The sequence below is a fragment of the Papio anubis genome, chromosome 14 (genome assembly GCF_008728515.1).
Source record: "Papio anubis isolate 15944 chromosome 14, Panubis1.0, whole genome shotgun sequence".
NCBI classification, from domain to species: Eukaryota; Metazoa; Chordata; class Mammalia; order Primates; family Cercopithecidae; genus Papio; species Papio anubis.
In genome coordinates, this window is record NC_044989.1 from 56,792,245 (window position 1) to 56,819,912 (window position 27,668).

General features: G+C 38.0%; 1 protein-coding gene across 10 annotated transcripts in view; it reads left to right on the top strand.

Moving 5' to 3' along the window:
* CCDC85A (coiled-coil domain containing 85A) overlaps positions 1 to 27,668 on the top strand; it is a 197,532-nt gene that overhangs the window by 141,361 nt on the left and 28,503 nt on the right. For 8 of the 10 annotated variants that reach the window (XM_017947548.3, XM_017947545.3, XM_017947549.3 and 5 more), the window contains exon 3: positions 14,349 to 14,425. The exons of 1 other annotated variant lie outside the window; for it this stretch is intronic. In XM_017947548.3, coding sequence (XP_017803037.1) covers positions 14,349 to 14,425 — 77 coding nt within the window. Of the gene's footprint in view, positions 1 to 14,348; positions 14,426 to 25,104; positions 26,722 to 27,668 lie in introns of those variants that run through there. One more of the 10 variants, XM_021924837.2, reaches the window with a different exon arrangement.

Here is a 27,668-nt window from a genome sequence, read left to right on the forward strand (position 1 = left end):
TGGTGGAGATGTTAAGCCTAACATGAACAAAATAGAACTTTGGGTTTCAAACCCCAATTGTGCTTCTTCTCCAAGTCATTGCATGATTGTTATTCATGCCAAAAATATAGCAATGATCTTTGAATCCTTATTTTCCCTTAATACGTCACATCTACCCTCTGCGTATGTTTTGTTGGCTCTACCTCCTGGAGACATATTGAATCTGGCTGCTTTCTGCGACACTGCCCTGGCTCATGCACAACCCACAGTCATCTCTCGGTCCAGTCCCACAGCAGCTCCCTCAGTGGTCACCCACTCTCCACTCCTGTTTCTTTTCTCTTTGGGTGCCATAGGACAGCCAGAATGATCATTTTAAAATACAAATCAGATTATGTGCCCACAGTACACCACACCCCCTCTTCCTCAGTGTGTTCCTGCAAACAGTATACAATCCAAGCTCCTTATGTTAGTTTACTGATGCCCTGGGACTTGTCTCCGTTCGAGGAGACAACTGCATCCTCCCTGTCTTCTCCCTTCACCCCTCATTTCCTTCACTTCACTTTGACCACTTCAGTCTTCTGTCCCTTCTCTGAATCTCTCAGGCTCATTGCCATCTTGGGGACTTCTCAAGTTCTATTCTTGCTGCTTGGAAAGCTCAAATGTCTATATTTAGGTCTCAACTTGGATACCCCAGATCCTCTCTGATGATGTAGATCTAAGCTAAAGTGGTGGTGGGGCATACAGGGCAGTGGTGTGCTTATTTATGTATCTGGTTTCCCTACTAGAATGTTCCTGGAGGAGAGGAGTCCTGTTTGCTTATTTTTCAATGGAGTATCCCTAGCACGTAGTTAGTACTTAATAAATATGTTAACAGAGTAATTACGAAGTATTTGTTGATAAATATATGAAAAATGCCAACATACAAAAAAGTTTAAAATATGTGATTTCTAATTTCGTTTATCTAAACTAACTGGATTTATTTGAAATAATCACTTTGTGTATAGATAGATAATGCTAAGTAAAATGTGAAAACTTCGCTTTTCTTATATAAAGGAACATTCCTCAGTTGTTACGTTGTATATGAGTTTGTTTTGCCATCTGTTGTTTCATAGCCAGTACAGAGTATATGCTGGCTAAATTCAATGAATTTGTTTATGAATTTCCAATTGATCAAGTTCAAATTAATGATGCTTTGCTGTATAATTTGACAAAAATTATTTTTGTTTTTCTGAAAAGTGTAACTAAAAAGCCAACCATACATAGGCTTTTAAAAGCATCTAAATATGCATAAAAGGCACACTAATTATCCTAAGAGAAAATAACATTTTTATAGGTTTACTATCCTTGGAAAATTTGTTTTCTACAGATTTCCTGTTTTTTACCAATTTCCTTTTTTGTGCATTCATTGACAATACTGACTGGATGCACTTACACGAGGGTCACATACATTAAAGAAAATTGTTACATTTATTAAAATGGCATCCGCTTTTATCCTCTGGCATTAGGAAAGGCAGTTATTTTCTCTGGGAAATGACAATAACAGCAGCAACATTACAGTGGAAAGTAAGACACGTTTTGACCCTGAATAGCTGTTATGACGGTGTTCATGCTAAATAGCTCCTGAGAGATTGAAATATTTTCCATGTAGTCCCCAGTTCTGTAGCCCAATGTATTGCCACTTACCTGGCACCTCCTTTGTGGGGTTGATGCTTTCAAAGGGAAGAGTAAAAGTGAAAGCAATTTTAGGGCATACAAAAGTTCCTCTGAGCCAGGCTTCTGTTTAGATTGCTTGTTATTGTGTGTTTTATAGGTGGAAATTTAATTGCATCTTGAGTCACTACTTGAAACTGTCCTGGGAACACAAAACTTTCAGTAGTATCTGGGAACAGAATGATGAGGGCCTTCCTCCCTCCCTCCCTCTTTCCTTTCTTCCATTATTCAACTTGTTCTAGCACGTAGCATTGTGCTAGTCATAGGGCAGTTTGGAAACGAACTATAAGGCAAAGTTTGACCACATAGAGCCCCATATATAGAGAGAAATGGAAGCTGAAACCACCAGGTACCAATTCCCAAGGACCAAGTAAACAGGAGAATAAGAGCACATATGTGACAAAATGCCATTTGCCCCATTTTAAAAAACTCTTTCCTTTAGGAACGCTTGTGTACTGTTCGTGGGAATGTAAATTAGTACAGCTTTTATGGAAAGTTGTATAGAAATTTCCCAGAGAACTAAAAATAGAATTATCATTTGATCTGGTACTCCCTCTACTTGGTATCTACCCAAAGGAAAAGAGATCATCATATCAAAAAGGTACCTGCCCTTGTATATTTATAGGAGCACATTTCACAATAGCATAGATATGGAATCAACCTAAGTGTCTATCAGTGGATGATTGAATAAAGGAAATGTGGTATATGTATAGACACAATAGAATGCTGTTCAGCCTTAAAAAAAAGAATGAAATCATGTCTTTTGCAGCAACATGGATGGAACTAGAGGCCATCATCTTGATGAAATAACTCAGAAACAGAAAGGGAAATACTACATGTTCCCACTTAGAAGTGGGAGCTAAGTAATGTGTACATATGGACAGAGTGTGGAATAAAAATAGACACTGGATACTGAGGAGGATAGGAGGGTGGGAGAGGGGATGAGTGATAAGTTACTTAATGGGAATACCTAATGCATGCGGGGCTTAAAACCTATACAACAGGTTAATAGGTGCAGCAAACCACCATGGCACCTGTATACTTACATAACCTCCACGTTCTGCACATGTATCCCAGAACTTAAAATAAAATAAAATTAAAAACAAATTACTTAATGGGTACAATGTACATTATTTGGTGATGTTTACACTAAAAGCTCAGACTTCAGCACTCTGCAATATATCCATGTAACAAAACTGCACTTGTACCTTTTAAATTCATACAAAAAAAAAAAAAAAAAAACCCAAAAAACTCTTTGCTTTGGGAAGATTGGGGGGTTGAACACATGTGTGGTGATTATCTTCTGGTACAATAGACCCTAATAATTTTTTTCTGGTTTCTAAATTGATTTATGTACAAACTGTCAGTTTTAGATGTTCATTTGTTTACTCTTTTATAGAAGATACTAAATGAAACCAAAATCACTGCTGTTTCAGAAAACACAGCACTTGCATGGCAGTAAAAGAACAGCACTCATGATTTTTTCATCAAACCCTTCTTGGAAAATGATTCAGTATTTTCAGCCTTCGTTATAATTATACAGGACAGCACATAGCTTTGCTTTTCCCTTCCTTTGAAAATTTTAGATTTTTCTCTTCACAAAAAGATGCCCTTTTGATATGGACTGCTGTCCCCTGCCCACCCCTCCACCCCTCTGACCTCAGGCTGCTCTCTGGCAAGGTAGAGCCCCTCAGTCAGTGTCTGACACCTGCCCCGTGCATTGCTCACAGCTGTGCCTGCTCCTGCTCCCTCAGTACACCTCCAGCGGGGTGGGATGGGAGGTGGGATGGCGTGGAATGTTCAGGTGAAGTTTAACTTCCTTCCAGTGGGCATTTGAAAGCAAAAGAGAATCTTATTAAGCAGATTTCTAGCTGAGGGGCATTTAGATTGTATTCCAAGACTTTAGTGGCAGAAATAGTCTATATTGTGTAGACCCCTCCATACCTAATTCTGTGTCTCCCTCTCTTCTTGTCACCCCTTCATAGTCCTTTCAAGCTAATATAACAGAATACCTTAGGTTGGGTAATTTATAAACAACAGAAATTTATTGCTCACAGTTTTGAAGGTTGGAAAATCCAAGACAAAGGCACCCACAGATCTGGTGTCTGGTGGAAGCCCATTAATCATAGATAGCGCCTGCCATGAAGGGGAAAGGGCTCCTTCAAGCCTCTTTTATAAAGGTGTTAATCCCATTCTCTCATGACTTAGTCATCTCTTAAGGGCTCCATCTCTTGATACCCTCACCTGGGGGGTTAGGTTTCAACATATGTATTTTGGAAGGACACAACACTCAGGCCATACATAGCACTCCCCGACAGGTGCTCTGTCTCCCTTTTTCTGTCTCTCACTGTCTGTCTCTGTCTCTCTGTCTCTCTCTCCCCCTCTTTCACTGCCCCCGTTTTCCCCCTCTCTCCCTCCTTTGCCTTTTTGAGCCTGGTGAACACTTAAGATTTTTATTGAAATTACCCACAAATGGTTGGATCTGACATCATTTGAGAACCTGTCAAAGTTTCCATCCGAAGTTTAATGTTCCATCGAGTGATTTTCAAATGGCATTACAGAATTGGTATGAGGCCCCATTTAAATACAGATCCTGTTTTGCCTGAAATAATGGAAAAGTATAGGTCTATACTATGAAATAATTTCCTTTAGGGGACCTTCTACATCACTGGTTGATACCTTCAATAGAATTTTATTGTGCCAGACACTATTCTAGGTACTCAACTATGTCACTTAACGTGATAGACAAAGATCCCTGTCTTGTGGAGTTTACATTTTGGTAGGGAGAAGCAGACCTTATATAATACACATAACATATGAACAAGCTAATGTATATGGTAGAAGGTGGTGTAGTATTTTGATGAAAATAAAGTTAGTACGGTGACACAGCAGGATAAAGCAGATCAGGAGCGTGGGTTGGAGGTGTGGCAGGTGGCAGGATCAAATGAGAGGACTGGGCGAGTCTCAGTAAGAAGTTGTGATTTGGATGAAGACTTACAAGAGGTGAGGAAGTTAGCCAAACAGCGGACTGGGGGCAGAGCATTCCAGGAAGAGGGTACAACTAAGGCAAAATTCCTGAGGCAAGAAGACACCTATGGTGTTCAGGAACAGAAAGGAGGCCCTGTGGCTGCTGCAGAGTGAATGAGGGCATGAAGTCAGAGAGAAAACAGGTAGTCAGATCACATAGGACCCTGATGGACTTTTTAAGAACTTTGGCTTTAATTTGGAGCAAAATAGTGAGGCTACTGCAGGGGTTGGAATATAGAATGATGCGATCAGACTTAGCATTTTAGAAAGAAAACCCTGGCTGCCATGGGTTTGGAATAGACTGTGAGTGAAAATAGCCCTGGGGGAGGAGGAGGCAAGAATAGAAGCAGGTCCTTTGTAAGAAACTATTGTGAGGTTGGATTCTTAAGATATTTTGGAGGTAGGGTCAAAAAAAATTTCCCAATGGAGGGAAAGTGGGGTGTGAGAGAGAGGAGCCACGCATAATGCTACATTTTTGTTAAAAGGAAAGCATAATAACTTGAAGAGTCTAAAACTAGGTCTAAGTATAAACAGCCAAAAAGAGCACAAGGCTTTAAAAATTTAAGCAGTGGAGGAAGGTGACAAGACAAACAGATTCCTGTCTCCAGCTGCTGTCACTTCCCTCTCCATGACTAGATTCCAGAATATGGGTCTTCCCAGCCAGTGCTTCTGAGCACCACCTTTCCTTCTGCCTAAAACCCTCTTCTCCAAGATCTTTGCATAGTTGGCTTTTTCACATGCAGATCTTAGTTCTCTGAGAGCTCTTCCCTGACCCTGCTTCCTGAAGTAGCTGTCTTCCCCAGATCTCTCTATCCTAGTACTCTGTGTTTGTTTTGTTGGCTTTGTTGTACAAATCACCTTCATAGAATATCTTATTTGGTTTTTACTGCCTGTCTTCCCCACTGGAATGTGGGCTGCATAAACACCCAGATCTTATCATTCCTGATTGCTACTGTATCCCCAGGACCTAGAACAATATCTGGCACATAGCAGATAATTACTATTGGGTGAGGAAGTGTTTTAATATTAAAGTAAATTACCAAATATTCATTAAACTCCTGCAGGGAACACAACTAGTCAGTGTTTGAGGGTTAGTGAAATATTGTCATGTAGCATTTTTGGGCAAAACTTGAAAACAATACTGTAAGAAATAGGTAGAGAAATCACAAGACATTCAATATGTGATTCACTGACAGATGAGTTGAGGAAAAGGAAAATTGAAAGAGACTTGCAGAGTGGGAGAATTTGATATTGTAGAATTACTGGCTTTCAGAATTAAAGGGATCAGCCTAACAATATACACAGGTAGAGAGCTTTGCAAAATCTCATTGAGCTTTCTCTGAATACCTCCAACAACATGAACACATTATGGTGCAAAGCAGTATATTCCAATCTTTGGCATTTCTAATTATTGCAAAGCTATTTTTCATTCCATGAAAGGAGGAATAGGGAGTATTTGACTAGGCAGAGAAGAATAAGGAAAGTACTGCTGGCTAGGGGAATGTGTGGGCAGAGACACAGAGCTAAGAGAGCTCTGGGCCAAAGACAAACTGAAAGGGTTTCTGCATGGGAGGAGAGGGAGAGGAACTAACTGTCATCTCTTTTGGGTGGGCAGAGAGAAAAAGGTCTGAGAAGAGTAGAATATGCTTCATAAATAGTGGACTAGAGCAAGATCTGATATCAATTTTAGATTATTTAGGGCAATTAAAGCCCCATTAAAAATTCTATTTCTGTTAATAAAGCAGTATGAATTAAATATCCAGGCAAATCTGAAAGTGCTGGTTCTAACAATTTTTTTTTTTTTAAATAAGAAAAGCATCAAATTTCAGTGAGAAATATAATCACTTATACTTGTGGAGTTAATAAGGGTTCTAAGTAGGAGGCTGACCTTTGCTTTCCTGAAGAAGAAAAACACTTGTTTCAGAACAGTAATAATTTTTAAAATACACAGTTCTGAAGTAATTTCCTTAGGGATATGAAAAGCCCTGTATATAGTGGGATTCATATGGAATGAGTGCAAGTCATATCTTTAGAGCTTGGGGTTTATTGAAAAGTTTGAATTGGAAAGCATGTGGCTATTGGCCTCTTTTGCTGAGAGAGACTATCTTAGTCCACTTTTTGCTACTATAACAGAATACCACAGACTGGGTGATTTATAGTGAACAGAAATTTATTAGCTCACAGTTCTAGAGGCTGGGGAATCGAAGATCAAGGGGTTGGCATTCAGTAAGGGCCTTCTTGCTACATCATGTCATGGCTGAAGGTAAGACAGCAAGAGGGGGCCAAACTCTTTTTTTTTTTTTTTTTTTTTGAGAAGGAGTCTTGCCCTGTCGCTCAGGCTGGAGAGTGCAGTGGCACAATCTGGGCCCACTGCAACCCTGTCTTCCAGGATCAATCAGTTCTCCAGCCTCAGCTTCCCGAGTAGCTGGGATTTCAGGTGCCTGCCACCATGCCAGGCTAATTTTTGTATTTTTAGTAGAGATGGGATTTCACCATGTTGGCCAGGCTGGCCTCGAACTGCTGACCTCGTGATCCACCTGCCTCAGCCTCCCAAAGTGCTGGGATTACAGGCGTAAGCCACCACACCTGGCCCAAACTCATCTTTTTATAAGAGCACCAATCCCGCCCGTGCGGGTGGTGCCCTCGTGGCCTAGTCACCTCTTAAAGGTCCCACCTCTTAATACTGTTACAATGACAATTAAATTTCAACATGATTTTTGAAAGGGATAAACAATCAAGCCAACACAGAGACTAATTCTTTGAGAGCCACATAAAAGCTAACATCTGTAAACTCATGGCCACTATAGTCTTCCAGATAATTTTCCTCGTATACACTATTTATTTATTTATTTATTTATTTATTTATTTATTTATTTATCTCAGATAGAGTTTCACTCTCGTCCCCCCAGGCTGAAGTGCAATGGCACTGTCTCGGCTCACTGCAACCTCCACCTCCCAGGTTCAGGCAATTCTCCTGCCTCAGCCTCTCGAGTAGCTGGCAGTACAGGCATGCACTACCACGCCTGGCTAATTTTTGTATGTTTAGTAGATACGGGGTTTCACCATATTGTCCAGGCTGATCTGGAACTCCTGACCTCAGGTGATTTGCCTGCCTTGGCCTCCCAAAGTGCTGGGACTACAGGTGCAAGCCACTGTGCCCAGCCTTCTATACACTCTTACAAATGCTGTAGTTTGTGTTAGAATGGACCATTACCAGATTTTATTTTCTGCCCTGAAATTTTGGAGATATGACAGCACTTCATCTAATCAAAACCATTCAGAAGTGTGACAAACCTTAGACAGCTGCAGATACCAATAATAAACCTTTTGTATACAATCATCAGTGTGATTTGTGGGTGATTTCAAGGATAGATGTTCTGTGGGGAAACACTGCTTTAGAAACAAAAGGGAAGTTAAGAGGGTTTAGCATTTTTATCAGAGTGTTTTCAAACTAACAGAAAAAATGAACAGAGCTCCTTTATACAATTGAATGCATTTCAGGTTAGCTGAAGTGAAATCAAGTCAAGAATATTGTCCAAGGAAATATCAAGTTACCATAAAGGTAAATCTGTCAAGAATATCTAAAGTCAGAGAGAAAAAAAAGAACTTAGTATTTATGTATGTATGTTACTTCATGATTAGTAGATCCAATATGAGAATTAATGTGGTGCTCGAGTAATGAAACACAATTGTTTGAATATATTTGACTAGTCCCCATTGTTAGCAACCAAGTTCATCACACTCTGAGCTTTAGTTCTCTCATTTGCAAAACAAGTCAGAGGATTGTGGCACAAGTTGAATTAGAAAACGTCTAAGGTACATTCTACCGCTAAAAGTTGAATTTAGAAGATGCGGAATTTAGTGGAATTCTTTTGCATGTTTCTTAATTTGTTTTTCTTGCAAGAGATGCTGTAAACTTTTACACGTAGGTTCAAAGAATCATTTCTGCTTTGAAAATGGGCCTGAGATTCACCCGAAGAACATCTTGAGGATTTCATTGGATTTTCACATCAATATTGTTTGCTTCACTTTACTTTTCTAATGTCTAGATGCCCATAGGTTTCCCAGGGTGGAAAGAGAAATAAAATAACTTTTGGGAGGTTTAAAGCAAATTGCCACTGGATTATCGTGATTTGATGTTAGCTTTTCCAGATAGGTGACTGTGGGAAATAACCTGGCTTCTCCTCCTGCACCCGCATGTCCCTTTCTTTTCTGTCACGTGATTCCTTTCTTTCTGTGTTTACAATAGGATCATTTTTGGCTTCTGGCCCAGGTTCATCTGTGGCTCCACTCATATCTCTCTGGCCTATCAAAATTCTATTGATGCATTTTAAGCTTGAATTTCTCCTTCATAAGAACTACTGCTAATGCTGACTTTTCTTTGCTCCCCTTTTACAGGATTTAGCACTAAATTTCAAATTACCTTACTGTTTTTTCCCTTATTTCCCCCCAACTGCTTATAAGTTTCTTGAATATAGGCTCCTTTTTTTTTTTTTTTTTTTTTTTTTGAGACAGAGTGTGGCACTGTCACGCAAGCTGGAGTGCAGTGGCACGATCTCGGCTCACTGCAACCTCTGCCTCCCGGGTTCAAGCGATTCTCCTGCCTCAGCCTCCGGAGTAGCTGGGATTACAGGCGTCCGCCACTATGCCTGGCTGATTTTTGTATTTTTAGTAGAGACGGGGTTTCACTATGTTGGCCAGGATGATCTCAATCTCTTGGCTTCATGATCCGCCTGCCTCAGCCTCCGGAAGTGCTGGGATTACAAGCGTGAACCACCCAGCCGGCTCCTTTTTTAATGCATTATATATTTATGTACTTTGTACCTGAGAATTTGGCTATTTTTGGTTCTCTTTTGGAGCCTCATTCTCAGAGTTCTAAAAGCCAGAAATGGCATTCTGAAATCTCAGTTTTGTGAAGCTGTCAGCCAGTGGTATAAAATGTAATGGTCAATTTAAATTATAGTACATTCAAATGCAGCTTTCTATGAATGACTTTATGATAAAATGAATGCCAGTTTTAGGCAAACACTTCCCTTAGGTACAGCTATCCATCATGTTCCCTGAGTGTTCCAGGAGATCGGCTTATTTTATAGTTGACACCCTTGAAAAAGGACAAAAAAGGGAAAAAGCAGCATGGGGAAGGGGGTTGTAGCGGATGTGGTCAATGTGTTCCAGTACCCAAAAGGCTTTTTTCTTCTCTTCCTCACACCATGAGAAAATTCTATCAATTTTTCCTAATAATTAGCTATGACTGAGATGTGGATTTGGATGTGACCTTTTGAAAAAAAGTGTTGAGTTTCTCATACTTTTTTAAATTCTATTTTATTTAAAATATAGCTTACATTTAAAAATTTAATGATTGGTTATGCACTACTAGTTGGCCTCAGCTGATCTATGGTAAGTAACAAACCTCGAAATCCCAAGGGTTTAACTAAACAAATATTTCTTCTTTTTTTCTCATGTCACATTGGGAGATTGGATTTTTTGATTTAATGGCTTTTCCTATAGGGACTTGGTGACCCAATACTGATTTCACAGTATATTCCAGAAAAATATTTTTCTACTCCACTCCCATTAAGGGATGGCATAATCAATTTCTTTCTGAATAAAACAAAACAGCCTGAGTACTCTTATTTATACATGTAGATCAGATATTCTTCCTGTGTTTTACCCCCAGGAAGAGTGTATTTTTGTTTGAGTATCCATTAATTGTTAAGTAATAATTGCAACAGGGGCTAAGAGCCTGGAACAATTGACAGGACCTTCTGGAACATCTGTAATCTAATAGGGAATGTGTGTTCTGAGAAACTTATTAAGATTTGCAATAACTGGCTTTATCTTCATCCTAACCCTAGAATAGTGCCTGACACAAATCAGTGACAATAAATATTTGTTGAATGAATGAACTCAAAATATTTTTGCCTTTGCCTTCACTGTAAAGCTATTTTTTTTCATTATTTCATCTATTTAAAAATATGCTCTGTCTCTTCTTGTCCCAGCCCATATTTGCAGTGAATGCTTTAGAAAAAAGATGTGGACATGATCTATTGTAATGGAACGTTAAAAATGGGAGTTAGAGAATATTTTCCAAACTCAGAAATTTACCCCTTTTTTCCTGAACTGACATAATAGTTTCATAATGTAAGTAGAAACTTGGTGAAAACATCAGATATATAAACTACAAAGATTTTGAAAAGAGAAATAGATAAAGAGACTGAAGACAGTCACTAAATTAAAACAAATTCCATTCAATAGCATTTTAAAAATATCACCTGAATCAATCTCTGTAGTCTTTTCAGCTGTTTTAAGTATCACAACCTTATAGATAGTGCAGCATAGGGGCAATAAAGATAGGGTGTAAATTGTGAACAAAAAAGAATATAAGTTTATTTTTGTGCGGTTTAAATAGAATATTGCTGATCAACTTTTCATTTGGATGGCCTTATCAAGTGGTTGTTTTTCCAGAGGAAAGAGCAGGGCTTGCAAAACAGGGTAAATCAGGCAATCTACATTCACATTTTGATGATCTGCGAATCACTTATTCATTTGCAAGAGTAAAGCAGACTCATGAAATCAATAACGTTGGTATTCATTTATGCTGCATACTTTTTTTCCTCTTTGGAAGAGTCCAGAAAGCAGAGTTTTAACATTTTATTAAGCTAAAAATGAGAGGATATCTTTAGCAAATGTCTTCAATTTTCTTTACCTATGTTTCTATTTTCTTATATGAGAAATGCTCAAAGCTAATCCTCTCCAATGGTGTGAGGTCTATGGGTCACCATGTTAATGTCAGTGATGGGGGCTTTCTGGATACTATTTTGGAAAGCAGGCTGCTCTAAGTTAGTCAGAGATGAGCTTAATTGTTGTATTTGTGAATTAAGGACTGATGCTTATGTATTTTAGAAAATTTAAAAAATAAAAGGAAAATAAAATGTTAGCTCATTGCTTTAGAGGTCACAAAAGTGGAATTGGATTCATATAAACTATTTCCACATAAAAATAATTGTGTTTCCATGAAGAATTTCAGATCAGGGCATCAATATCCATCCTGTGGATCCTTAGGGGCTCCAAATGCTTAGGTGCACTACTGTATTGCCTCTTGCCCTTTTTGTGTGTCTGAGGCTGAAGAACGTGAACACTGAGGAGGTTCTTCTGCTTCAATATTAACTGTGGAAGTATTACCAGCAGCGAAACCGTATAAGTCTTCAGCAGTCCCAGTTCTTGCCTCCTCAGAAGAAGTAATTTGACTGAGGGGCATAAAGCAGAAGGAGAAGCCGAGGCAAGTTTTAGAGCAGTAGTGAAAGTTTATTAAAAAGCTTTAGAATGGCCGGACATGGTGGCTCATGCGTGCAATCTCAGCACTTTGGGAGGCCAAGGCGGGTGGATCACCTGAGGTTGGGAGTTCGAGACCAGCCTGACCAACATGGAGAAACCCCATCTCTACTAAAAATATGAAATTAGCTGGGCGTGGTGGCACATGCCTGTAATCCCAGCTGCTAGGCAGGCTGAGGCAGGAGAATCGCTTGAACTTGGGAGGCAGAGGTTGCGTGAGCCAAGATCACGCCATTGCATTCCAGCTTGGGCAACAAGAGTGAAACCCCATTTCAAAAAACAAAACAAAAAAAGCTTTAGAGCAGCAATGAAAGGAAGTAAAGTACACTTGGAAGAGGGTCAGGTAGGTGACTTGAGAGATCTAGTGCACTGTTTGACCTTTTGACTTGGGTTTTTTACATTGGTGTGCTTTGGGGTTTCATATCCCTTCTACCCTGATTCTTCCCTTGAGGTGGACTGTCCACATGTGCAGTGGCCTGCTAGCACTTGGGAGGGGAGCATGTACAGTGTGTTTACTGAAGATGTATGCGTGCTCACTTGAGGCATTCTTCCCTTAGCCGTCTCACATTCCCAGAGGAAGGTCATATACCAGTTTAACTGCTATTTTTCCTCTTAGTACACATGCTTGAGACCACTTGCCCAACCCCAGAGATCTTACTGGGAAACCGCTGATCACCAGTGCCAGGTTTTTTCTATCTGTTGGGAGACTGCCTTTCCCTGGTATTGGCTGCAGCTAATTATTATTTTAGAGAGACAGTTAACAACCACCTGACCATCCCGTGATGGTTGCCTGACATTCTTGGTGGGTGGGCTTGTGGGGAGCCCTCTCCTGCCTTGCTCACGTTTGACTAGCTACCTAATGTAACACAAGTGTGCTCTGAAGAAAGTCTATTGCTGTGTACCTTTCACTGCACCTGAAATATGTTTATTCTTGTGTGATGAATGAATTGCTACTATGTGAAGACCTTGAATATTTTCACTTTAATGAAGAAGAGCTACTATCAGATTGTTCCCAGAAATAAAAATTCACTTTTCTTAACCTGTGACCCCTTTTCCTGACATAAAGCCGTAAACTTTAGAGTTTCAGTATGGAACAGAAACTAAGCATGATAATGATTCTGAGCTTTCAGCGCATGCCTGAGCTCGTGAAGGAATGAAAACAATAATCAATTTCAGGTCTGCTCCTGGTTTACCTAAAGATGTGTGAAAAACTTGGGTCTCTGTCACAGCCAAAATCAGTCAAAATTCATTCTAACTCTAAATAGCTCTTTCATGTTTTTTTCTGTCAATATCTGTAGGTTTATGAAAAGAACTAATATTTTTCTTAAGGCTTGAAATTTTTATTGGGGGAAATAAAGAGAACTGGATGTTTGAAAAATTTTGTTTTATTTTCTGTTTTGTTTTGTTTTTTTTTTAATGGAGTTTTGTAGTTTATTTTGGTTATAGTTAACATTACAAAATAGTCTTGTATATGTGGAACAACTCACTGATGACTCAAAATGTACAAAATCAGAAGAAAAGAGTATAATTGTCTTCAAGATGCCTATTATTCCGAGGCTGGTTGGTATGCAAAAAGCCTGCAATCTCACCATCTATAAATTTCTCTTATATATATATATATTTAATTGACCTCAATACACTTTATTTCGGAACAGGAAATACTAAACATTTAAGAAAGATTTATGAGAAATGATTTGACTTCAGAAAAATATTTGTTCCATCTTAAGAGGATCAAACTTCCTCTGAAATGTCTTCCTCTGAAATATCTTCCTCTGAAATGTCTCAATTCTTAGTGATTAAAAATAGCTAAAAGGGCTTAGACATTGGAGAGATTGGATTTCGGTATTAGATCCAGGTTTGAATTCTGGTTTTGCCCTGTTCTGAGTGTGTGTGATTTTACTAATTAATAATGATGTTGGACTGCTTTTCTTAGGTTTATTTGTCTAATGTGTTTCCACTTCTGAGAAATATTTTCCGTACCTTTACTTGTCTTTTCTTATTGGTTTGTAAGAGTTCTGTATAGAATCCTAATACTAATCATCTGTCAATTGTGTGTACTACCACCTGTTAACATGCCAGTTTGTATCTTATCTAATATTTCTTAACATTGTAAAATTGTTCAAAACTGTTTTTCGTTTCAGTGGCTTCTGTTTTTTTCTGGGAGATATTTTTTTTTCTTATTTTAAATAATAGACTTAAGTAGTCACTATCTGGTTTGAATAAATCAAGCCAGAAATATCCTGACAGTGCACCAAACAAGACTTGTGTGTATAATGTGAGTTCTTTCTTTTTAATTTTAGAATCAACCTTGTCCTATGTTAGGCAGCTGGAGGCAAGAGTAAGACAGCTGGAGGAAGAAAATCGCATGCTGCCCCAGGTGGGTGACTTCCAGAAGCTCATAGCTAGTCAGTGCCATTTGAGTTGTAGCATTTTATTTGAAATTTAAAAGCTCAATGATGTTTTCTCTTTTAAATCATAGAAATCATTTTGTAAATAGCCATTCATCAATGTAGAGTGTGATTACGTTCCATGATGGCCATCATCTTATCCAGATTTCTAAGTGTTACACTAAAGGATGCAGATGTCTGAAATGAGAATGTGAAGTAATTTTGAAAGGAAGAACAAAGGAGAAAGATAAAATAATGAGAAGCAGAAAATAAAGACATGTGGATAGTGTTACTCGTATACATCATGCATGTAGTTGGTGGATACAGGATTCTTATTTAAATAGAAAATTTGCTAATTTCTGAACTAGGCAAAGCAGTAGGTAGTTGGAAGGTTTCACATTATACTTAAATTAGTACATTCTAAAATTCTTTGCGGTATAATTGAACTCTTTCAGTGCAACAAAGTCATGGCAGTAAATGACAGTTTTTCTTTGGGACTTCATTTCTTTCCCCTTACTAAAGTGGCACTTTTTCCAGGATGTTTAATGTCTTCCTATATGTTTCACTTATAAAATTCTTTCCATGGGCTGTTAACTTGATGAGAATGATGCTCGCCTTTTGAGGAGGTGGTTTTCAGAAAATGTTTTGTTGAGGAGTTGAACAAATCTACTGATTCTAGGTTGATTTCCTTTCCAAGCATGTGAACAATAATATATATTAATGTTTTATAACAAGAAGTTTTCTAAGAAATTAGTCACTAGGGTTCTTTCTACATTCTGGTGATTATTTCTGTTTCATAAATGACTAAGGGAAAATTAAACCTCAAACAACTAGTAATCAGTAGTTTAAATAAAATGTCAAAGATTAACCAATCTTCAGGTTGGTATTTCAGGAGAAGAAATTTGAACATTAATGCAAAGACCCTTTAGAAAGACATTTTAGGTCTTTTAAATCTTGTTTTGTTTTTGAACTACTTTTGCTCATTAGTGATGATTTGGGCTATCATAAGAATCCTTTTTTCTTTCTTCCATTGGCTAACAGTCTTCTGGAAATCATGAGATTAAGTGAAATAAACCTACAGTAGTTGTCCCCCCTTTTCAAGGGGAATACATTCCAAGACCCCAAGTGGATGCCTGAAACCATGGATAGTACCACAAGCTACAGTACTATGTTTTCTCCTATACATAAATATATATGATAAAGTTTAATTCATGAATTACACACAGTAAGAGATAAACAACACTAATAACAAAGTTATTATTAGTAAAGTACTATAAAATAAAATAAGGGTTACTTGAACGCAAGCACTGAGATGCTGTGACCATTGGTCTGATCATTGAGATGGCCATTAAGTGACTAACAGGCAGGAAGTGTAGACGGTATAGATTCAGCCCAGGTGGGATGGAGCAGGACAGCATGAGATTTCATCACACTACTCAAAACGGCCCACAATTTAAAACTTGCTTATTTCTGGAATTTTCCATTTAATATTTTTGGGCCCTGGTTGACTACGAGTAATAGAAACTGAGGCTAAGGGTGGAATTCTGTACTTCTCTCTCTTCTCAAACTGTATGTGTGTTAGAATTCATGATGACAGAAGAGATTGTTTGTGCCATGAAATAAAATACTATTGGTGGGTTTGTTTTCTCTTTGCTCTTCATTATTTTCCTTTATAATTTTTTTTGTGTTCCTTTTTGCCTTTTATGTTAAATTCACAGTATGACTGTGCTAAGGCCCTTGACTGAAAACATCTAACTTCTTGCTTGTTACAAAGAAACCTACAAAATGTAGCAAAATGTAGTTAGTTTATTAAACATGTTTGTGCCATCTCTCAGGCAACTGGCAATGTAAAAGAAATAGAAAAAAAAATCCAAATGATTTTTCCCTCTGAAAAGGAATTGAGGCTGACATCAAAAAGCAAAAAGCATATATGCCATCTTATATATATAAAAAAAAGAGGCACAACAAATGTGAAAATGATAACAACGTTGATTTTTAAAAATCTGTAAAAGTGAGTGTTAGAAGTCTTGAAGGAAAATCAGAAGAGTCCTTAACTATACTTGATATGTGGATGTATATTTGAATACATAGTACTTGCATAGTTAAGACTAAGCTAGATTAAAGAACTACTCAATTTAAAGTGTTCAGTTATATCCTTTTAAATACATTACTATTTTGCTACCAAAGAAGGTTTTTGGTTCATTTTGTTTTGTTTCTTTTTTTTTTCTCTCTACGAAGTGGCTAAGAAAGATCATGTTTTATAGATTCTAAGATGTTATTGATGTGGGATGCACCATCATGATATGTAGCATTACAAAAGAAAAATGATATCAGTTATACCATGCCAGATTCTTGCTGATTCCAGTGATGTTACAAATGGGAAAACAATGTTTTAGTTTTAAACAGCTGTTTACTTGTCAAAGAAATTTAATGCAAAGAGAACCCATTGTTTGAAATATGCTATTGGACATATGCAAAGAATGCAGTAGATCTGTCAATTCAAAAACAGTACTTCTGTTAAATTTCTATATCCAGAGAGTGTTGCCGTCAGTTACTACTAAGATATAATAGAGGTACCAGTTGCAACTACTATAAATACAAACTAACATGAATACAGACAGTGGGTAAGACCCTAGGATGGAACACAATAAATGGGTCTCAGAACAGTGAGCATCATGTAAAGAGAATTCTCATGAGAGACTGAGACTTCAGCTGGATTACACAAAGGCATTTACCTGTACAACTTACTCTTACGCGTCATTGATACTATTACAAATAATGTATCATGAGATTTCCCTGCAGAAACTATTTCTAACTATGATGTTAGCTGATTTGCAAGGTTAATTCAGTGAGAAAAGCTGACATCCTAGCCCAAGTTAATCTCAGTATTTGAATACTTGATTTTCAATTGTAAGAGCTTGTTCGCTATGTCTTGATCAGAAGGTATTTCTTTTCACTCCCAAGTTTATTAAAGCATGTCCATTTGTCTTTGAATAAACAGAAGTAAGAATGTAGTTGGCAGTGGGAATCCCAAGTATGTAAAATACCTTTGTGTCTGTAGCCAGGATTTTTGCTTTTAGTTTAGAGCTTAGACTAATTACATAAAGCATTGTCCTGGAGGAAGAAATCTTCCTCAATACTCCTTTTATTCTTTATATAAAATTGTGTATAATGAACAGAAAGTCACAACTTTGCCCTAGCAATAGAAATATTTAAAAATGAACATGATGAGTATAATAAATGCTTGTGGATTTCTCTCTGGTTAGATGCAAAGACCTCAATTTTTTTTGTTTGTAAATGAAGGGGTTCTTCTCAGCTCTTACATTTTGTGGGCTCAGGTGTAAATAAAGGCTTGGGCCCATGTTTTATACATATGCAAAATTTTCAAGTCCCAGAATGAAGGGCTCTTTATTGAAGAACAGATAAAGGTAGTGAAGATTAAGTTAGTTTTATCCAGTGGTGAAGAGGAGCCCACAGGAAGTGCTGATGGAGCCTCTGTACAGCCACCATGGCAGGTCATCCCCAGTGAAGGTAGCGCTCCTTGATCTGCCATGGTGTGTACTGTGTCCTGCAAGAATCACTGAGCAGTATTTTAAATCCAGTTTGTGAATACAACATTTCGAAGGTATCCTAAGGTAAGAACCAGTCTTATAATTTTTAGAAAATGCTGCATTATGTGCTAGGTATTATTATTGAGAAGAAAATGCCTCTTCAAAGTTAGTACAAATGGTAGTTAAAGGTCACCTGAACATTAGGATATTCTTCCGAGCACATGAACAAATGGGAACATTTTTTAAAGATTGCAATTAAATCTTTTCAAAGAATTGCATATAATCTCTTACAGTACACATAATACACATAATGCTAAACTGCTCACATTGGCTGTCAGTTCCACTGCATGCATATGTGATGTGATGTGAACTTCAAACAAAAATTGTGCTTAAATAAATTTATTTAAATAAATGTTGCTGCTGTCTATGAGATTTCATTAACTTTTGAATCCAGTGAGATGGAGTCACTCTGAATAACGTAAGTAGGCGTTTGTAAATAATGACATAGTAGGGTGTAAAGTAGTTTTAAGGAGTTTTGTATCAAAATAAAAAGGAACACACCTATCTTCTCTACATACTTACAAATAAATACAGGTTTTCTCTATACAAAGAATCATCAATTTCCAGAGCTGTATAGAACTTTGTGTGTGTCACATACATAGGACAACCCCCTTTTTCAGTCAAGGTGTATTGGGTTCACAGAGGTTAGGAGCGTCCTCCTGTCAGGCAGCTAATGAAGGCCAGGCATAAGATGTAGGCCTATTCAGTGTTCTTTCTAGCATGTGCACAGTGGCTCCCTTAATCCGTTAATACCATTAATGTGATTCAGTGTAATTAAGCTACTAAACCTATTTTTATCTTATTGACAAATTCATTTTTTCCAACATTTATCTTAAAAACTAACATTGGATCTACTTAGCCATCTGAGATTTGTTAGACGTGTATTGTATTCCTGCTTTAAAATGAATGTTCAGTTTTTCTTAACGTCATGGTATACAACATAAATGAAACAAAAAGTGTATTTTACAGGGTCTTCTCCCTGACACATTTCCAAAGTACTTGAGAATCATAAAGATTGATTACATACACACAAATACCCACCCACCCCTGCATGGAAAATGTATGCCTAACAGAATGTGGTAAGAGAGGACCTTTTGGTTCAGAGTGAACCAAAAGGGTGGGTAGGGGGAACTGAGAGTTACAGTCATGGTTTTAAAACTGAAATTTTAAAATTGAAATTTGATTTTTAGCCCAAATTCAAAAACCTTGCTTAGCTCTTTCTACTCAGTTCATTATCCTTTTCTTGATGGTCACAAAGATTTTGTAATCCAGACGTAGTCGATATGTTTATATGCTGCATCTGCAATGAGGCCCATTCAACTAGAAAATATCTTTAAATGGATGATATAGAATACCTGCCTGATGATTTTATTATAAATAAATAGTGCTACCCTTTAGGACATCAGTTACTATTCAGATGTAATGCTGAGGTAAAATTATTATTATTAAACTATTCTCACCTATTTTATGCTGACTTGGGATTTTGCATCATAAGGAGACTTGACTAGAGGCATGAACAAGCAGTTTGCTGTAGCTCCTAAGTCAATTAAAGACATTTGTTAAAAGTCCTACTGGGAAATTTGTTCTTTTTGATCAAATGATCTGGCGCCAACATCTGTTTGGAAAGCAGTATATGTTCTTTGTGCCCAGAGACCCTCCCAAGAACAAACCATCCACCTCTTGAAGTCAACATTTGCAAACCAGTTTCTGAATCTGTAAAGGCACCCGGAATTGCCTACTGTCATATACCTAAACATGGACTGTGGATCTGCAAACCTGTTTGAAAGGCATGGTAACTCAGATCACCCCTGAGTGAGCCCCTTCCAGCAAGTGTTTCTATTTCCGTAGTGCTAGCACACACAGAAGAGTCTAATTTTAGTAATGGAAATGAAAAGTCTCCCTCTCAAGTAATTTGGTTACAATGTGGCCTTGCAGTACAGTCTTTCAGTGGCTTGGCAAGGGGCAAGGTGGTTGCCAGATCAGTCTCTGAACAAAGGAAAAGAACTTGTCACTGTTGCCAGAAGTGCTGAGAAGGGTACCTAGGAGCTAAAGAAATCAAGCTCTCACTTCCATGGCAACACACAGCGCAGGTCCAGCATCTCATCTCTGAAGTCCTCCCTCACCTCACCTCGGTGTTTATGCAGAATTACTAGCATGCGGGCAGAGAAGAGAGGCTTCTCTCAGACACATTATTCCCCTCGTGTGTTTCCTCGTTTGCTGTGGAGATAGATATGTATTGTTTTGCCTCTTTATCCTTTTCACATTTTCTGACTTTGCTTTGCCTTTTGTTTGTTTTAGTCTCATAGGGCCATAGATGTATGCCTCTTTTAGGGCTGGAATTGCTCTGAAAAATAAAAATCTATAACTGTTGTATAAAAACTGTCACAGAGTAAGGCTTTCCAGGATCCTTAAAGCAAGTGATGGTATTCCTTAACTGTTATTTGCATAGAAATTACCATTCTGGCACTCCTGAGGAGACATTTGGGCAGAATTATACTTTTTTTCTTATAAAGAGCGACCCTAATTATGTTGCACAAACTGTGTAGAATCTGGATGCTACTGATAGGAAAAATCAGTTAAATCCATTAAGGATTGGTTGCTGCTGGAGTCATACTTGGGAAAAAATGGACTCTACCAAATGAATAGTCTTATGGAACAACGTTTTCTCTAAATTGACATAATTTATATAATTAAAGGAAAAAGGCTTTTATGTGTAGTTCAATAGAGCTTTCAGGAGACAGATGGGAGCAGCACAAGTGGTGTGGGTGTGTTGGGATAAAAGAGATAATTAGATATGAAAAGTAAATTTATGGAGAAAAAAATTATGCTAGAAAACCTAAATAAATGGAGACTGGATTAAGGGAAAACCTAAAATTTGTCAGAGAAAACGTCAGAGAGAGTATAATTCACAGGAAAAATGTCTAAGGCACATGGAGGCTCTCAAAGTGAGGGGGTTCATAATATTCTTCAGAGATTTCCTCATATTTGAGGGTTCTTGTTTGAGAACCTCTGATACATGATGATAAATCTTCATTCTAATGGGAGAATATAGGTGAAAGGGAAATTAAAACAAAATATGGCCATGCTGCTGATTAAACTTATTAGAATTATTTAAAAGGTACTAAACTATTTAGGACTGTGTTATCAATAATTCATATTTAATAGTGTGGTCTTTTTATATCTACACTGGTATATTAATAATTCTATCACTAAGGTACATTCAAAACATATTTTTTGATTTGTAATAGCCATAAAGATGTAGCATTATTGTTACCTGTCCTTGGCAGAATTTTTCACAAAAAATTATGGGATCCTATCAGTCTTAGGTTTGGCTATATAGTAATATCAACTAGAAATGTAGGTACTTATGAGAAGCAATACTAAGGAATATTTGGGGGAAAAAAATTGAAAGGGAATTATAAGAGAAGCTAATGTTGCTATGAACTTATAGAAATGCTTTTCTGTTCTTCTTTTGCTTTAAAAATAAAACCAAAAATAAAAAGTTGAAAGTTAAAGATGAAACAGTCTTCTCTTCTCTTCTCTTTTTTCTTTTTTTTTTTTTTTTTTTGAGACAGTCTCTCTCTGTCACCCAGGCTGGAGTGCAGTGGTGCTATCTTGGCTCCCTGCAGCCTCCGCCTCCTGGGTTTTAAGTGATTCTCCTGCCTCAGCCTCCCGGGTGCAGTGGCTCACGCCTGTAATCCCAGCACTTTGGGAGACCGAGGTGGGTGGATCACTTGAGGTCAGGAGTTCAAGACTAGCCTGCCCAACATGGTGAAACCCCGTCTCTACTAAAAATACAAAAATTAGCTGGATGTGGTGGCGGGCGCCTGTAATCCAGTCTTCTGTTTTCTAATGAAGTAAGGTAACAGGCTCATAGAAAGTGGAAAACATTGTATAGTGTTAGGTTCTGGAATGTAGTTAATTAAATTAAATGTAAATACCACTGCAATGTGGATATCAAAAAAGTAGTAAATTATGACATCTTGGCCTCTAGGAAGCTTTTAAAGATGCTGTGATTCCCAGTAGAGCAGTCTTACTTTGATCTCCATTTCCTGCTGGAGGTCACTACATCTCTGACTCATGGAAAGGAAGCGTCTAAACTAAGCTGCCCTACTCCTCTGTGGTTCAGAGACCTTTCCTACAATGAGATTTAGGCACTTTTCATTTAAAAGTTTTCTACTTTTCATTTTTTGTTTTCTTTCCTGTAGCCTGAGCAAAGTGAACATGCTTACAAATATAACACATTAATAATTAAAGTTGGTGCCTTCCATATCCTTTACATATAAAGCAAATAAAAATGTAATATAGGCAATATCTATGTTGCCTAAATATAAACATAATATAGATCACAAATGTCATATAAATAAAGATCTATATTCTTTGACAATATCAAACAGTTTAAGTGAATAAATTTGTAAGTGATTTGAGACTTTCTTTTTCTTTTTTTGAGACAGGGACTCGCTCTACAGGCTGGAGTGCAGTGGCGCAATCTCGGCTCATTGCAGTCTCCGCCTCCCTGGTTCAAGTGATACTCCTACCTCAGCCTCCTGAGAAGCTGGGATTATAGGCGCGCGCCACCACGCCCAGCTAATTTTTGTATTTTTAGTAGAGATGGAGTCCAACCATGTTGGCCAGGCTGGTCTCAAACTCCTGGCCTGGAATGATCCGCCTGCCTCGGCCTCGCAAAGTGCTGGGATTACAGGTGTGAGCCGCTGCGCCTGGCAAGACTTTCTTAAATTACATTTGAAAAGCTGTCATTGTATGAAAAATAAGCAAAACATCACTGAGCTGTGTTTAGGAAGCTGAGACAAAGTCAGCAGTGACTTTGGACTCTGCCAGTAATTCAAAGAGGCACTGTGAATTGCTAGAAACAACACTGAATAGGGGTTACAAGAACTAGTTCTTTGCCTGGCTCTGTCTTTAATCAGCTGTTAGACCGGGAGGACACCCCTAACCTCTCTAAGTCTTATATAGCTTGTCTATAAAAGAAAATTGTCACGGGTGATATGGAAGGACCTACTCAGCTTTGCAAATTTATGACTCTTTATCCAGAGAAAGTTTGTGTTTCTGTATAATGAATATACAAAACAGGTGTGTTCTTTTTATTTTGATACTTGGATTCCTTAAAACCTCAACTTTACACTATATTGGGTCTTTAATTTACAGATGTCTACTTACATCATGGGAGTTACTCTACCTCACTGGATTCTAAAGTTAATAAAATTTCATCAGATAGCTATTAAATCTATCTAAATAACATACAGTCATGGGCATGTATATTTAAGGCTCAGACCATATCAGATACACAGATAATGTGCTTATTCGCTAGTCTAATTAGTGTTGGCTTTATGTGTATTTGGAGCGATAATATGCAGTCCCCTTAATGTTTCTTACTATTCTTTTTATAAAATCATATATAATGAACATAAGAGTTCTAGTTTTCCCTAACAATATACATATTTAAAAATAAAATAAGTGTGGTAAAAGCCTGTGGATTTCTCTCTGGTTAGATCCAAAGAGCTAACTTTCCTTCATTTGTAAGTATGGTTCCTTTCAACCCTGAACATTCTGAGACCCGGTGTAAATAAAGACTTGGGCTCATGCCTTATACATTTGCAAACTACCAAGTCTCAGAATAAAGGCTGTTTATTCAAGAACAGATAGAGAGAAGCAGTGAAGATTGAATTGGTTGTATCTAGTTGGTGAAGAGGAACCCACAGGAAGTGCTGATGGAATGGTGATACAGCCGCCATGGCAGGTCATCACCCAGTGAATGCAGAGCTCTTTGTATTGTTATGTTCTCTCTGATACCCAATGAAGATCACTAAGCTGTCCTTTAAATCCAATGCAACCTTTTAAAGAGAGCCCAAGACTAGGAACAGTCGTATTATTTGGGGGAGATGCAGTGTTATTCTTAGGCATTATTTGAGAAGAAATAATTCTTAGGCATTATTTGAGAAGAAAATGCCTCGTGAAGGGTGGTATATACAGCCCAGCCACGATTGTAAACATAGCGTTACTGGGTAGACTGTGTTTCCTCAGGCCATACTGGCCCAGGTAAAGATCACCTAAACTTAGGATATTCTCACCTGAGTTCATGAACTAATGTGAAAAATTTAAAAATATCACACTTAAACATATTTTAAAGGGACCACATATTATCTCATGTTGCATATAATAAAAGAAGACATGACATTTCTCATATTGCATACAATAAAAGGAGGCATGACATTTCACAGAGGGAATTTAAAAAATTATGACAAAAGAGAATGCTAACATATGAAATGCTAGAAAATTAACTTTTATGTAAGTGTAATTTATACCCAACAATAGGTATTCTTTATTTTTAAATGTAGCATACTTTTCAGGAATTCAGTTCTGAGACCGGCCAAAATAAATTGTTATGACAAAGAGATGACAAAGACTTGAGGTATCACACATTAGTTTTTTCAGTGTAGCTATGCTGGGGAGAATAATGAAAGAGAAGCTGCATATAAATCAAAGTCATCTGTGCTTGTGATACACATAAAGAATAACATACAGAGGAAGAAAATGTTTTTTTTCAAAGGATACCTGATTTACTGGATTCATTCTGTAGACTAAAGCATCTGAAATAGCCACCAAGAAGTGGATGAGGCCTTTCTTTAGATTTTCTGGTTGACATAATGAAAGAATTGTAGGAGGCACACAGTGACACAGTAATGAGTGTAGCTTTTACCGTTTAGAAGAAGCTCTTGTACATGATCTTTTAGGTTGAGGGCCTCCGAGCCTATCTAACCTGGTAGCGTGTTAACACATGACACTAATTAAAGCATGTTGGAGAAGCAGGATGAAGAAAGAGCATGTTAAATAAATTATAGGCTTTAGTTTAATTGTTTCACTACTTAAGGGCCTTCAATGGCTTGGTAAGTAATTCTTACTAGAAGATGATTTAGGCTTTATTTTAGAATTAAAAATTCTACAAAGTATTCTGACATCAATAATCAATGGAGTCTTTTGAAAAACATCCCAGCCACAATTGGAAACATAGCGTTACTGAGTAGATTGTGTTTCCTCAGGCCACGCCAGCCCAAATTGGGGTCGCAGAGATGATCACAGTGTTCTCCATGGGCCCAACCCCTTTGAATCTGCTTTTGGGATCTGTTCCCCCATCAGGTATATAAGTCTTCACCTACTGTCTTAAGTCTAGTCCTGTGGGTTTCCACACTTCACCATTCCTGAGCCTGGCTGTTGACTGGCTACTGACTGGCTGCCACAGTCTGGCCATTCCCCACAGCTCCTAGGATTGGAGCTCCCAAGTTTTCCAATATTCTCTGGGCTGAGAAAATTCCCCCACCCTTACCTGGGTTCTACCCTATTCCAGGCTCCCAACCTTACCCAGGGTCTAGTGTTAAGCCCAGGAAATGGAGGCGGGAAGGAATATTTACTATTGGTCAAGACACAGTCTATTCAGAATTTTTTTTCCCCTTTGAAAGCACTCTATTCTCCTCAATTCACATGTGTCTACCTAGTCCATTTCTTACCTTTGGGAGAACTCTTTGTCCTCAAACTTCACAGTATCTCACAAAAATGTACTCACTTCAGGTATTTGTGTTTTCAGAAATGCTTAACTGAGACCCAAAATAATGAAACCCTCTTTCAGAATTTTTTTTTCTCTTTACAGTTTTTGTAACTTACATAATATAGGTTAGTGGTATAGAAGCAACCTTTGAATTATTATTATTAAAAAAGAGAAAAATAAAATAAGACAGCTCACGTCTTCACTTAAAGCCCTTGGATTACATTGTTTGTTAGTTTTATTAATTTAACTGTTGTTCTTAGCAATTATATTAGGAAAAAGATTGAATTGAGAAATGTACAGATTACAGAAGACGTGTCAATCTGACTCGAATGCAGCATAGCAAGTAAAGGAATTGGGTATTGTCTTTTCATGACCTAAAATGCCTCTCACTTGCTACAGAATAACTTGCAAGGCAGGAGTTCTAATGTTTGACAGATAACAAATAACCAATAAACCCAGGACCAGATGGGAGCCATTCTGGACTTATATAAAAGCTGGCTCTAAGAAGGGAGGCTTTTTAATAGCCAAGCTCTATCAATTGTTTGTGACACCCAAGGCAGGTGTGTCTTAATGTCAAAGGGGGATAATTCTTTTAATTTAAGCATTTTCATATATGATGAAATTTAGTGTCTATAACTACAGAAATGTCACAAGAGGAAAAGATAAAATGCACACTCAGAAATAAATCTAACCAGTACATTCGGTCACAACTAAATTGTGTGGGAATGATTGGTCGTTATGCTTTTGGGTGCCTAGCAAATATTGAGTGCCAAAAGTTAACAGAAGCTACCGTTAAAATTTGGATGAAATATTTCTGACAAAGAGTTTTAAACAAAGGGGACTTTATCAACTTTGTAGTTTGCAATGTTTTGTTTGGAACAAGCCCCATTCACTTTCTACTCATGTTTCTACCACTCTCCCATTTTAATACGTGATTCTTTAACCAGTGAAACTCGCATGCTTTTGTTAGTAAGTTCTCTAAATGGTCAGATAATTGGTGATGGCAGCCTAGGTTCTTTGCCAATGGAAAAAGGCTTTGGATTTGGGAGGCTGAGCCAGGTGGATCACCTGAGATCAGGGGTTCATGACCAGCCTAGCCAACACGGTGAAACCCCATCTGTACTAAAAATACAAAAATTAGCCAGGCATGGTGGCAGACACCTGTAATCCCAGCTAATTGGGAGGCTTAAGCAGGAGAATCGCTTGAAACTGGTATGCGGAGGTTGCAGTGAGCTGAGTTTGTGCCACTGCATTCTAGCTTGGACAACAGAACAAGACTCCATCTCAAGGGAAAAATAGAAAAGAAAAGGACTTTGGAGAGGTCATTTTAAGATTGAGCCCTAGGCCAGGCGCAGTGGCTCACGCCTGTAATCCCAGCACTTTGGGAGGCCGAGGAAGGCGGATCACGAGGTCAGGAGATCAAGACCATCCTGGCTAACATGGTGAAACCCCACCTCTACTGAAAAAAACCAAAATAAAATAAAAAAGTAGGCCAGGCATGGTGGCGGGCACCTGTAGTCCCAGCTATTCGGGAGGCTGAGGCAGGAGAATGGCGTGAACCTGGGAGGCGGAGCTTGCAGTGAGCCAAGATTGTACGACTGCACTCAAACCTGGGCAACAGAGCGAGACTCCATCTCAAAAAAATAAATAAATAAATAAAAATAAAAATAAAAAGATTGAGCCCTAAATGGCCGCTTGTGAAGAAGGTGTCTCATGCAGTCTACTGGGCATTGATTCATTGATTTTATTGGAGAGGATTCTCTTGGTTGGGAAACCAGTCATACTGAGCTGTTGTCACTTGAAGAAGAGATCAAGATAGGCATGAGAGCAAGTAGGGACAGCTGCCCTCAAATGTTCACTTAAATATCCACCATGCTCAGGATCTTAATATTGACAAAATTCATCAGAATCAGTCATGAGAGTGTGATAAGACATCTTTCAATTCATGATAGAAGTATTTTGGGGTAGTTTCTCATGGCTACAGGTGATGCCATAATTTATTGGTAATAATTGGTCTTTAAAGCATTTGAAAATATTCAGTGGTTTTATCACATTCATTTT